General features: G+C 48.1%; 1 protein-coding gene across 1 annotated transcript in view; it reads left to right on the top strand.

The window, feature by feature from the left end:
* Positions 1–2,507: 2,507 nt before the first annotated feature.
* TBCA (tubulin folding cofactor A) overlaps positions 2,508–14,572 on the top strand; it is a 45,639-nt gene continuing 33,574 nt past the window's right edge. The window contains exon 1 of the mRNA XM_075342426.1: positions 2,508–2,661. Coding sequence (XP_075198541.1) covers positions 2,609–2,661 — 53 coding nt within the window. The 5' untranslated portion in view covers positions 2,508–2,608. The remainder of the gene's footprint in view (positions 2,662–14,572) is intronic.

Raw genomic sequence — 14,572 nt, 5'->3', positions numbered from 1 at the left:
CAAAAGAATTAACCCCTTCACCCCATGGCGATTTTTCGTTTTTGTTCCCCTTCTTTCGAGAGCCGTAACTATTTTATTATCTTGAGAGCTTGTTTTTTTGCGGGATGAGTTGTACTTTTGAATGAAATCATTACTTGTACCATATAGTGTACTGGAAAACGGGAAACAAATTCCAAGTGCGGTGACATTGCAAAATAAGTCCAATTGCACAATTGCTTTTGGGATATTTTTTGAGTCTCGAGCTGATGTTTTTTATTATACCATTTTTGAGCGGATGCTACATTTTGATCGCCTATTATTGCATTGTAAAACTTTTTTGCAGCGACCAAAAAACGTCATTTTGTGGATTAGAATTTTTCTCGCCACGTCGTGTACTGATCAGATTAATTGATTATATATTTTGATAGATCGGGCATTTCTGAACACAGTGATACCAAATATACTGTATATATGGGTTTTTTGGGGGGGGTTTTAACCATTTTATGTTCAATGAGGCGATTTCAACTTTTAGGATTTTTTTTATTTTTTCATATTTTTTAAAACTTTTCTTTACATTTTTTTTATTTATTTTACTAGTCCTCCTAGGGGACTTTATGGATCCACAGTCTTATTGCTTGTGTATTTCTGCTGATCAGTGCTGCACAGCTCTGATCAGCAGAAATGCAGTGCTACTGTGAGTGCAGGCATTCTGTCAGCTCTAACAGGAAATACATCATCACATGACCCGTTGCTACCATGGCAACCATCAACTCCCGTGATGGCGTTACGGGGCTTCCGACGGCGCCTGGGAACAGCGCATTCCCCGCCGCTGCCATTTACATTGCGCTGTCACATTTTGACAGCGTTATCTAAGGGATTAACAGGCACGGGGATCGTGGATACACCTGCGCCTGTTAGCCCCACATGTCTGCTGTTCAAAGCAGCAGACATGTGTAGGGATCACCGCCAGCTCACTGCAGCAGCCGGCGGTGTTTACCCCGACATGAGTAAGAATGAACAGTTACATTCTTGGTCAAAAAGGGGTTACATTTTTACCACTCAAATTATGTTTTAGGCCCAGATTTAAAATGTTCAGAATAGGTAAAAAGTACCTATAATGTGTTACACAATTTCTCGTGAAAGTGGCAATACCCCACGTGACTGCACAGTACTATGTGGCCGCACTGCAGGGCTTGGGAAGGAAGGAGCGCAATGGAGCACAGATTTTCCTAAAATTGATTGCAGACTCCATTTTCAGAGCCCCTAAGTGTGAGAACAGCAGAAACGATGATTTTGTCTTTGAAAAACACCTATGGAGTCAAACGCAGTGAATGTTGCAGAATTCAAAATTGCAAATAAGCCCCTGTAGGGCCCAATACATTGTAGTGCCCATACATTGTGCCCATCTTATGGTTCTGGAGAGGTATACTCCCAAAAATGGTGCACGAGAGAGCACAGGGTCACTCTGTCTGCACCATTATAGTCAATAACCCTGTCAGCGCATGGGTCCGAAACCTGTTTGGCAGGAGGGTTCGAACAGAAGCCCAGATGGGACCATTGAACAGAGGTCACAACCCAGAGTGAAAGGGCCTTAGACCATGCAGCTACCATAGTATAACACTTGCCGTAGCCAGGTAACCCGGAGGTCGTCATTTGACCTCGGGTTACCACGGCAACAATCTGGACCCAGTGATCAAGTCACTGGGGTCCCGATTGGGTGGAAGAGGGAGCACACTCCCTCCACCAGCCCCCTAAATGCTACAATCGCTATTGATTGTGGCATTTAATGGGTTATACAGCAAGGGGTGGCGTAGGGACTGTCCCTGGCGCTGACAGCCAAAGCTCGGCTATCACTCCGAGCTCCGATCATGTGGGCACAGGTCCTGGGCTTGCGCGAACGCTATGATTTCAGTTAACATCATAGGTCATGAATGGGCTAAAAGGGGTTTTCCTATCTCCAAGATCCAATCCTAATATGTAGTGCATGTAATAATAATAATATTAGCAAATACCTTCAATTAGAAATGTAGTATAGTTCTCCTGATTAGTTATGTCTCTTACCTCATGTGCAGGGCATTGAAGTAGATTATGTATCCATGGTTACTGTCACTACATGAGTGGTCATAACCATCGACACCTAAACTACTGTAATGCCCTGCACATGAGGTAAGTGGCATAACTAATCAGGAGAACTATACTACATTTCTAATTGGAGGGACAGTATTTGCTAATATGAAAACAAGCCCTGGGAAGAGTATGACGATGAAAATATATATATATATATATATATATATATATATATATATATATATACATATACATATATATATATATATATATATATATATATATATATATATATATATATGTATGGTTTTTGTTCTTCTAGCAAGAGATGTGGATTTTTTCGTCATAAGAAGAAGATCCGCCTCCATCCTGAAGGCGCTCACAGGACAGACCGTATACACAGCCGCGCAGCCACGGGCCTCACACGCATGCGCACAAGCTGACCCTCCCGGTGACGTCAGCCAGTGTCACGTTATGCTGCCAGGCCGTAACTATGCGCACTGCGCATGTTCAGTGGCCTCGCAGCTGACGGCAACACGCTTCTATTTTGTCCTGGTAAAACATGGCGGACCCACGGCTGAGACAAATAAAGATCAAGACCGGCGTAGTGAAGCGGTGAGTGGAGCTGGCAGGAGTGTGTGACTCGGTGTCAGTGATACCGCGCTATGGTGGTGTGCCAGCCAGGAGTCACGTGTAGCGTCATGGCGGCACCGCAGCACACATGACCGGAGACCCCCTGCTCTGTACTGTGTCTGTCCCGTATCCGCCGCACGTTACTATCAGGCTCATTCCTACCAGTGGCTGCCGGGGTGAAACCTGCGTCCATAACCATGTCACGGAGGAGACGCCTAACCGCCATTGTTACCCATAGCAACCAATCACAGCGCAGTTTCCATGCCATACTCTGCTCTTGGAGGGGGATAATAGCTGTTCTGTGATTGGTCTATCTGAGCAGCAATCACAGCACAGCTCTTATTCTTCAAGAGTCGAAAACTAGATGAAAGCTGTGCTGTGATTGGCTGCCATGTGCAGTTTTCTTTTCTTATTGGCCACCTTAGTATCTGCTGCTTTGTGCCCCTCACAGACATGGAAGGCCTCACCCCTGGTACTAACCTACATGAAACCATCATGTGAGCAGTTAATGAGCATAAGGCTCTGTGCCCACGTAGCGTATTTCCATGCAGTTACGCTGCGTTCTGCACCGCAGCATAACTGCATGCGTCCTGCGTCCCCAGCACAGTCTATGAAGATTGTGCCTAATCCATGCCCACGTTGCATATTCGAACCCAGCGCTTTGTTCTAAAAAGCAACATGTCACTTCTTTCCTGCGCTCTGCATGCAGCCCCCGCTCTGTCTATGGGAGGGGCTGCATCCAGAGTGCATGAAATCGGCTTTTCATTACGGACTGTTTCTGCAGCGATTTGAAGCGCACGTGTGCTGTTCAAATCGCTGCAGTAATTTCTGCAGGGCCAGAACGCAACGTGGGCACATAGCCTTAGGCTGCGTGCGCACAATCATTGTTTAGACCCTGTGTGCACGTTGTGGTTTTTACTGCATGAATTGCTGCAGAAAATGTTCATAACCTTTCTGGCAAAACCTATGGTAAAAGAAAAACGATGTGCTCAGTGTTTTTTCCCCTACAGGTTTTGCTGCAGAATTCCTGCAGCAAAAAGAATGTGCATGTCACTTCTCTTCTGCAGGTACCTGTGGTTTTTGCCATAAATAATGGTAAACAAAAACGCAGGGACCAACCAGCGGAAAAACCTCAGTAAAAACGCGGGTGCGGTATTCTGCCAGAGGGTGCAGATTTTTCTCGTGAAAAGTCCATTTTCTAGTGTGCACATAGCCTTACAGAGGTTTGGATGTAGCGTGTTTTCGCTGCGTCTAAAATTCTGCGTTGTACAGTACAAGCACAAGAGATGGATTTCTAGAAATCCCGTGCCCGCTGTGTGTGTACGGCTCGCAGCGAAAACTGACCTGCGGTGCGACTTCCTGAGCCTCAGTATGTCAGTTATTTGCTGCGGAGTCTCAAGCATTCTCCGCAGGGAGAACACAAGTAAGAGCCCACAGCGCCCCGAACCCTGATCATAAACACGAGCAGCTGTGTCCTCATCGTGGGCATGTACCCTTAAAAATCAACAGCTTAAATTTATATGCTGCATATGTAAATGTAAAATCTGCTCCGCTCGTCAATTTCACCCATATAATACAGGTATGGGATCTGCTACACCTTGACCCGGCGGAGGGATGGCCCCTGCTGCACCCTGACCCGGCGGAGGCATGGCCCCTGCTGCACCCTGACCCGGCGGAGGCATGGCCCCTGCTGCACCCTGACCCGGCGGAGGCATGGCCCCTGCTGCACCCTGACCCGGCGGAGGCATGGCCCCTGCTGCACCCTGACCCGGCGGAGGCATGGCCCCTGCTGCACCCTGACCCGGCGGAGGCATGGCCCCTGCTGCACCCTGACCCGGCGGAGGCATGGCCCCTGCTGCACCCTGACCCGGCGGAGGCATGGCCCCTGCTGCACCCTGACCCGGCGGAGGCATGGCCCCTGCTGCACCCTGACCCGGCGGAGGCATGGCCCCTGCTGCACCCTGACCCGGCGGAGGCATGGCCCCTGCTGCACCCTGACCCGGCGGAGGCATGGCCCCTGCTGCACCCTGACCCGGCGGAGGCATGGCCCCTGCTGCACCCTGACCCGGCGGAGGCATGGCCCCTGCTGCACCCTGACCCGGCGGCGGCATGGCCCCTGCTGCACCCTGACCCGGCGGCGGCATGGCCCCTGCTGCACCCTGACCCGGCGGCGGCATGGCCCCTGCTGCACCCTGACCCGGCGGCGGCATGGCCCCTGCTGCACCCTGACCCGGCGGCGGCATGGCCCCTGCTGCACCATGACCCGGCGGCGGCATGGCCCCTGCTGCACCCTGACCCGGCGGCGGCATGGCCTCAATGGCCTCAACGTGGGCATGTGGCCTAAGAGAGGCTGATGTCATGGGAGGTATGGTGTAAAGCAGATTTCTACAGTGCTGATCGCAGAACCAAATCCATTAAAGGGAACCAATCACCAGGCTTTTCGTATATAACCCAAAGCCAGTGCTATACTGGCACGATCAGGCTGATTCTATACATACCATTAGTGATCAGCTCAGATATATACGTTTTAAAATCCAAGAAAGCAAAGTTTTTAAAATTAGCTGCTTGTTGAGTGTCAGCAGCTGAGGATCAGATAATATCTGAGGGGATATTCAGAGTTATCCCCTTTCCCTGTTCGAATTAGCAGAAGTATGATACAATCGACCTAGCAGAACCTGTGGTGAGGTCACACCCATGTGACCAGAAGGGGCGGGGCCTCCGACAACATCGCTGATACCAGGAAGATACATTATTCTTTTAAGTTCATGTGGGCATGGAGTTGATTATAATTGAAGCGGAGGTCTGGGGGTAAGACCCCCCCCTCCCTTTGCATGACTATAGTGGATGGGAAGAAACCTCACCTCACGCACCAACCAAGCCGGTCACAACCACTAACCAATCTGGTCATGCCCACAGGTCCTTCTACTCACTGGGATTTAGCCACAACCCTTATGCTAATTTTAACAGGGGGAGGGGATAAGTATGAATACTCCCCAGATACTATCTGTATCTGATACTCAGCTGCTGTCACTCAACAAGCAGCTAATTTTATAAACTTTACTTTCTTGGATTTCAAAACCTAAACATCCGAGCTGACCACTACAGGTATGTATAGAATCATCCTGATAGTGCCAGTATAGCACTGTCTATAGGTTATACACGAAAATCCTGGTGATTGGTTCCCTTTAAAGGGAACCTGTCAGATGCAATATGCACCTAGTACCACAAGCAGTTCTGGATGCATATTGCTAAGGCCGCTTTCCCATTGCGTTTTTACCTACGTTCACTGGTCTCGTTGGGGAATTCCCCCTCCCCCGCAAAAAGTGTTTCGGACGCATGCGCTGACGGGGCCATTGACTATCATGGAACAGACAAAGACAGCGTGTGCTCTGTCTTGCACCATTTTCGAGCATATACGATTTCTGCAGGCGGACACCCAGACATAGTAGACTTGATGCTGTGCGTAACAGATTTGTAGCTTACTCCCAGGAAAACAAGCCTAATCTTAAAGGGAACCTGTTAGGTCCAATATGCACCTAGAACCACGAGCAGTTCTGGGTGCCTATTGCTAATCCCTGCCTAATCGTCCATGTATCTAGTAGCGTAGATAAAGAGATCTTTAGAAAAAGTATTTCTAAAGATCTTATATCATATGCTAATGAGCTAGAGCACTAGTCCCCTGGGCGTTAGTTCCCCGGCCAGTCGCCCCCAGTAGCATATTATAACGCCCCTGTGGGTGTGCTATCGTGATAATGAATACGCAACGTCACTGGATGATCTCACTCACCTCGCTGCCGCCATCGCTGCTCGACGCTGGATTTCGGCTCAGTGCGCATGATCCCGGAGATGGTCAAACTCCGGAGTCATGGACACTGAACTAAAATTCCCCGTCGGACGCGATGGCAGCAGAGAGGTGAGTGAGATCATCCTGTGAGGCTGTGTATTCATTATCAAATAGCACGCCCACAGGGGCATACTAATATGCTAATAGGGGTGACTGGCCGGGGAACTAACGCCCAGGGGACTAGTCCCCTCGCTCATTAGCATATGACATAAGCTCTTTAGAAATACTTTTTCTAAAGATCTCTTTATGCTAGTGTATACAGGGACGGTTAGGCAGGGATTAGCAATATACACCCAGAACTGCTCGTTGTCCTGAGTGCATATTGGACCTGACAGGTTCCCTTTAAAGTTGTTCAGTCTAAACCCACAAGTCTGCAGCCTCTCTGTGTCTCTCTGTGACTGCAGACCTGTGGGTGTTCAGATCACATGCACTGTGAGGATTTGCTGGTGTCAGAGCCTGTAACAGTGGTCACGTGGTCATGAGCATGTAATATGCGTGCTCCTGGCTAGAATCAAGCAATAGTCAATGGCACAATGCGTAGAAATAATTTTCTAGTGTGTGTGTGTGTGTGTGTGTGTGTGTGTGTGTGTGTGTGTGTGTGTGTGTGTGTGTGTGTTGGGTACAAATCTCAGCATGCGCCATAATTGTCACGCTTGACAGACAGCCCTGTGGTGTCCGGCTGTAGAAGGTCACAGCATTTGGCTACACAAACTGCTCCCTGACATTCTCTTCTCTACTTGGGGTTAATCCCTTTCCCTTTAGGACCCTGCGGATTTTCTCGCCTTTCAACTGATAATCATCCGCACTTCCCTTGGTGTCCTTAAATACTCTTTCTTCCTTGATTTTTGCTGGTGAAAGAGTTAAAAACCTACCTGGAAGCAAGCAGTTGGCTTGTATCCATCTGAAGAAACATTGTTCATTGCTGTACCTCTCCCTGAGTCATACTGGGGATAAGTTGTTCATGTGCTTTCCCCTGCGTGTGCTCCCTATGTCTTCTTTAGAGCTTAGTGGGGTTGACAAAGCACTCACTTCAGTGCCATACCTAGGGCTCAGTTATAGGGTTAGTCAGGGTCAGGTATCCTGCTAGGCGCATAGGTCGGAACCTATCCAGGGGAGCCAGTGGCCAGCGGAAGGTTTAGTCAGTGGTCACCATCACCCCCTTCCCTAGACACAGGTTTTCCCTTCCTTGTCTACAGTACGTACGCATGGTACTTCGCCGTACCTAGCGTGATCTTCATACTCTCTTTCGGTTGACAACAGTCGGATGACTTTGGTTGTGTCATGTGAATTCAGTCATGTCAGTTTGCCCTGATTCTCACAAATGATAGCGTATTGCCAGAAAAGACATTTTACTTCAAAGAATAGTGTTTTATACAGCCATGTGCCTCATGTACACGAGTGATGTCACAGCCTGTGAATTGTAACACAAGAGGCTTGTAGTAATAGGGTCACCATTGTATTAATAATGTATCCCTAATGGTAGACCTCCAACGGGGTCAGACCACTGAGAACAATATGGATCCTGACACAGTGACACCCTTGTCTAATTGCCACCTGTTCAGACGTGTCTTATTGCAACCCTAAAAAAAAAGTCAAACGGGTTGACTGACAGGCTCTTTTCTGTCTGACTTCAGTAGGTGTGGAATAGAGCTGGAGTGACTGAGGCTTCAGATCTACAAATAGCTCTTTTGCCTCATTTCCATATAAATTCAAGCTCTGCTCTCTCAGTAACGGAGGAATGGACTGGCCATGTAAAGGTATTGCTGGACTGTTTGAAAGAGCGACATGCCCATATAGCTTGTTGGGGTGATCTGACAGATTTCCTTTTAAAGGGCCTCTGTCAGTACAGGCTCAGTGCATCATGGTGGGGCTCATCATTAATATACACCTTCCCACATACCGGATTTCGATCTCCTCCCTTCTCTGGCTCTATAAAGCCAGACCTGTCAATCAAAGAATAGGGGAGGGTAGCGATTGAGGGAAAACAAGCAAGTGGGAAGGTGTATGTAAATGATTAGCCCCGCCATGATGTACGAGCGCCTGTGCTTGGTGTGAACAGTCATCCTGCGCTGATAGTCCCTTTTAATTGGCTAAACTATGTAATGGAATTTTACTATAGTATGACTGCAAAACTATAAAATCAACACTTGTTTTTTTTCTCCCATTTTTCATGAGCTCAACTCAAAGATCCTAGACTTTCCATGTACACAAAACACCTTTTTGTCGCTAATATTGTTCACAAATTTATCTAAGGCCTCCTTAACACATCCGTGTCTCCGGTACACATGATGCCCATTTTCAAACGTACCGGAGACACGGATTAACGTATACCCTTTAAAATCAATTGACTTGGTCACACATCCCGTGTTTTCACATGGACTGCGTCCATGTGGAGCAGATGCGTGCAACATGTTCGTTTTCTGCCGGCAGCACGAATGTCACATAGACTGCACACAGGTCACATAAACGTAAAGAATTTTTATACTTACCTGTTTCCGGTGCTGCTTTCTCTGCCTCTGCTGTTGCTTCTGGGCCCACTCATTATGCTCATGCATATTCACTGCACTAACCGTGTACCTGGAAGCTACAGCAGTGTTGGGGACAGGTAAGTATACCAGCTCATGCTGTCTGTGTGCTATCCGGATGTCACACGGATAGCACGGACAGCAGACGGAACACACACACCTTCACCATGGACTGTCCAAAACGTTTGTGTTTGCACAGATGTGTGAAGGAGGTCTAAATCTGTGTTTGGCCCTGTGTGCACACGGTGTTTTTTACCGCGGGTTTGCCTCGGCTTTACTGCAGAAAATGTTCATAACCTTCCTGCAGTCCTTCCCCAGCCTATGGTAAAAAAAAATGCTGTGCTCACACTGCGGTTTTTTCACCAATAGGTTTTGCTGCGGAATTTTCGCTGCGGAATTTGTGCTTATCACTTCTTTTCCGCAGGTCCCTGCGTTTTGGAGGGCTGGCAGATCAATCACCCGCTGACTCTGGGATGGGGAAGGATTGATCCCCGGTATATGGCCAGATGCTGCTCCCCATATAAAGTTTATGAGGAACACAATCTGGCACAAAGGGGTAGGAGCAAGCGCTTCATACTCACCGATCACCACTCGGCTGTCACACCGCTCCCGCGGCAGCTCTTTCACCTTCCAGAGCTGGCCGCTCATTAGTCTCATAACATATTCACGCCTTCCCTGCTCACCGGTGGCTGTGATTGGTTGTAGTCAGACCTGCCCCCACGCTGAGTGACAGCTGTCTGACTGCAACTAATCACAGATGCCGGTGGGTGGGTCTATAGCATACAGTAAAATTAATATTTAAAAAAAAAAAACAAAACTGCGTGCGGTTCCCCCAATTTTGATAACCAGCCAGGATATAGCCTCACAGCTGGGGGCTGGTATTCTCAGGCTGCGGAGCCCCCCAGCCTAAAAATATCAGCCAGCAGCCGCCCAGAATTGCCACATCCATTAGATGCGACAGTCCCGGGACTTTTCCCCGCTCTGCCCGTCGCCCTGGTATGGGGGTAATAAGTAGTTAATAGCTGCAGCCCATGGCTGTCACTAAGTCCTAGTTTAGTAATGGCAGGCATCTATGTGCCACCCCCTCATCACTAAACTGTAAGTGAAAGTAAATAAACACAAACACCCCAAAAATCCTTTATTTGAAATAAAAGACAAAAAAAACCTCTCTTTCACCTCTTTATTAACTCCACCAATAACAGCCCTCTAGGTCCGACGTAATCCACACGAGGTCCCATGACGCTTCCAGCTCTGCTACATCTGACACTCACAGCCAGCGCCATAGACCATGACTGCTCACTGTGAGGGTCAGGCCGCAAATGAAGTGAGGCACGCAGGATCAGCGGTGACATTACTCATGTGCTTTGTGGTGACAGGTGGAGGACTCCAGTTGTCACTGCACATCAGCTGACTGAAGTCACCACTGATCTTATACTCACCTTCTCCAGCGAGGCTGCCTCCGGACGCTGGTCTCCTGCTTCCAGGCCGGCTCATGCATATGCAGTTATGAACTGCATAGCTGACCCATAAGTAGCAGAGCGCCGGTGACAGCCGCACGGGACACAGCATCGCGGGAGACTTTAGCACCATGGACAGAATGAGCGGGGACAGGTGAGTATCTCCCTGTGCTATCAAAATAATACAGGGACATACCGTGGCAAATCCTCAGCAAACTGCAGTAAAACCACATGCGGATTTCGGGTGCGGTTTGCTGTGGTTTTTTTGCCACAGGTGCGAAATTCTTTCAGAGGGTGCGGATTTTTCTAGTGCGCACATAGCCTTAGTGAGCATTTCCCTGCGGATATAATCCATCCACCACAGGGGTGGCATATCAAGATACTGATTAGACAGCATGATTATTGCACAGGTGTGCCTTAGGCTGGCCACAATCAAAGGCCATTCTGAAGTGTTCAATTTTATCACACAGCACAATGCCACAGATGTCGCAAGTTTTGAGGGAGCGTGCAGTTGGCATGCTGACAGCAGGGATGCCCACCAGAGCAGTTGCCCATTAATTGAATGTTCATTTCTCTACCATAAGCCGTCTCCAAAGGTGTTTCAGAGAATTTAGCAGTACATCCAACCAGCCTCAGCCGCAGACCACGTATAACCACACCAGACCAGGACCTCAACATCCAGCATCTTCACCTCCAAGATCTGAGATCGGCCACCCGGACAGCTGCTGCAACAATCGGTGCAAAACCAAAGAGTCTCTGTATAAACTGTCAGATACCGTCTCAGGGAAGCTCATCTGCTGCTCCTCGTCCTCATCGGGGTCTCCACCTGACTGCAGTACGTTGTCGTAACTGACTTGAGTGGCCAAATGCTCACATTGAATGGCATCTGGCACATTGGAGAAGCGTTCTCTTCACAGATGAATTCTGGTTTTCACTGTACAGGGTAGATGTCGGACTGGCAAATGGTTGTCACACCAGATACTGACTGGTTTTCTGACTTCCCGGTCCCTCCTAATACTGTAATACTGCACATTTTAGAGTGGTCTATTATTGTGGCCAGCCTAAAGGCCCTGTTACACTCGTCGATTTATTGTGCGATCGCCCCCGCCCCCATTGTTTCTGCGTCACAGGCAATTTGTTGCCCGTGTCGCACAGTCGGTCACCCCTGTGGGCGGCGAACATCCTCTTCCTAAAGGGGGCTGGTCATGCGGCCTCACAGCGACGTCACCCAGCGGCTGCCCAAAAGAAGCGGAGGGGTGGAGATGATCGGGACGTAACATCCCGCCCACCTCCTTCCTTCCTCATTGCCGGCAGGACGCAGGTAAGCTATGTTCGTCATTCCCGAGGTGTCACACGAAGCGATGTGTGCTGCCTCAGGAACGACGAACAACCTGCATCCAGGAATGTGACCGATATTTTGAAAATGAGCGACGTCAACGAGCAATGATAAGGTGAGTATTTTTGCTCGTTAACAGTCGCTCGTAGCTGTCACACGCTACGATATGTCAAACGATGCCGGATGTGCGTCACGGAATCCGTGACCCCGACAACATATCGCCCGATATATCGTAGCGTGTAACGGGCCCTTTAGACACTCCTATGCAATAATCATACTGTCTAACCAGCATCTTGATATGTCACACCTGTGAGGTGGATGGATTATCTCAGCAAAGGAGAAGCGCTCACTATCACAGAACATAGAAAAAGTCTAAAGGGCGCTTTACACGCTACAATAAATCTTAGGCTATGTTTGCACGTTTGTAGTGCAGCGTAACTGCATGCGTCCCCTGCATAATCTATGGAGATTGTGCAGGGGCCGTGCGCACGTGGCGTCTTAGAGCGCAGCGCTTCGGCTGCTGCCCGAAGCGCGCGTTCTAAGAAGTGACATGTCACTTCTTCCGTGCGCTTTGCCTGCAGCCCCCGCTCTGTCTATGGCAGGAGCTGCAGGCAGAGCGCATGGAATCGGCTTTTTTTTTTTTTCACTTCGGACATTTTCGGCAGCGATTTGAAGCGCACGTGTGCTCTTCAGATCGCTGCAGAAATTTCTGCAGTGAAGTACGCAACGTGCGCACATAGCCTTACAATGTGTCGGCGGGGTCACGTCGTAAGTGACGCACATCCGGCATCGTAAGTTACATTGTAGCATGTAACAGCTATGTGCGATTGCGATTGAACGGTAAAACGTTCATCGCATGCACGTCGTTCAATTCCTAAAAATTGAACGTCAGGTTGTTCATCGTACCCGGGGTAGCACACACCGCAGTGTGTGACACCCCGGGAACGATGAACAGATCTTACCTGCGTCCTGCGGCCTCCACCGGCAATGCGGAAGGAAAGAGGTGGGCGGGATGTTTACGTCCCGCTCATCTCCGCCCCTCCACTTCTATTGGCCGGCTGCCGCGTGATGCCACTGTGACGCCACACGTCCCTCCCACTCCAGGAAGTGGACATTCGCCGCCCACATCAGGTCGTATGGACGGGTAAGTACGTGTGACGGGGGTTAATCGTTTGTGCGACACGTTCAACAAATTGAAAGTGCCACACATACGATGGGGGCGGGTACGATCGCATACGATATCGTATGCTGGATCGTATGGTGTAAAGCAGCCTTTAAAAAAGCAAACCTGTAAAGCAGACCTTTTGATGAAAAACGGGATTAAAAAAATAAGTGTTGCATTGTCTATTTGTGTTCAGTGTATCTGAGCTCATGGATTTAATGTTCCATCGTCCATTGTTTCATGTAATTTCCATGATGTAATCAGGAGACGCTTTCCTCGGACGTCAGACTCCTTGATTGGTTGGAGCACTTTGATGGACTTTGGGCTCGGGTGGGTGGGATAGGTGAGAGCTGACACAGGTCGGAGGGTGATTTATAACATCGGCTTTATCAGGGAGAACGCATGTGGAGTGGTCTGTGGTGGAGCGATCCTGGCGTGTCCATAAGTTAGTCTTTAATTGCATAAACCATCCTTAAATATGTCTTTTTCTATCTATTTGAAACTAATAATGGCTTTCAATTTAAAGTGAATGGAGAGTGCCGGGGCCATGCAAAAACAGCACCGACACTGTCCCGTTGTTTCCTTCCGGCTAAATGAAAGTGACATCAGTAGATTAGAGTGAGACTAAGACAATTCACATTGCAATTGTGTTAGTTTAACTTTAACAATCTTTTAACGCTCTTGTTTAAATGTAGCTGACATACCATAATTACAAATCTACAAGCCTTGATTAAAGAATTTTACATCTGAACCTTTGGGGAACATGAATTGGATTTTTTTTTTCCAAAGATCCTTTTTTTCTCTTTTCCAAAGTTGATAAATTGCCCAAAAAGCATTGCAAAGCAAAAGGACCAAAAACTGCTACCTGGAGGACCGACTATTACATCCCGGATCATTTTACTGATTTTCACCCCATTTATAAGAAAAATAATCCTATGGCAGTTGGGACACAGATTTTCCAGGGTGCAATCACAAAGGTTTGCTCAAAAGTTGTTCCGAGATCACAACCGTGCAAAATTTAGGAGAAAGACGTCATAATTAGGTTTTATCCAAAATGCTAATAAGAACACCAGGACCATGAGGGGGATCTGTACGGTCAGTGCGGTCTGGTTGGATTTCCTGACTTACATTGGAAAGCTGATACAGTGTTTCTGCAATTAGGGGAACAAAACACTAAAGTCCCCATAAATATAAAGATTCAGCTCACTGACTGCTGCTGTCCTTCCTCCTCTTCCAACGAACTGTGCACGGTAAGGCTGAGGCAGCCAATGAGATAAATGAATCCAAAAATATTTCCAGCATGGTCCTTCGAGGTATAATAATAAAATCTCTCTTTATTCTGATTATTAAAAAATAGGAGATATAGAGCATGGCATAATTAGAGAGATTTTATAATTATACCTCAAAAGGACTGTGCTGGAAATTTTTTTGGATTCAACAAAATACTAAGTCCCATTTTTGGACGAATTTGAAGGAATTTACCAAAACAGCAGATCCTAGATGTGGAGTAACTTTCAGGTCCTGCTACCAAATTTGCTCAATTCCCCATCCTTGGCATCGCTGGCTCCT

This window comes from Anomaloglossus baeobatrachus, chromosome 1 (assembly GCF_048569485.1).
Source record: "Anomaloglossus baeobatrachus isolate aAnoBae1 chromosome 1, aAnoBae1.hap1, whole genome shotgun sequence".
Lineage (NCBI taxonomy): Eukaryota > Metazoa > Chordata > Amphibia > Anura > Aromobatidae > Anomaloglossus > Anomaloglossus baeobatrachus.
Note: the sequence above shows the minus strand (reverse complement) of the source record. Positions and strands in the feature narration are given on the sequence as shown.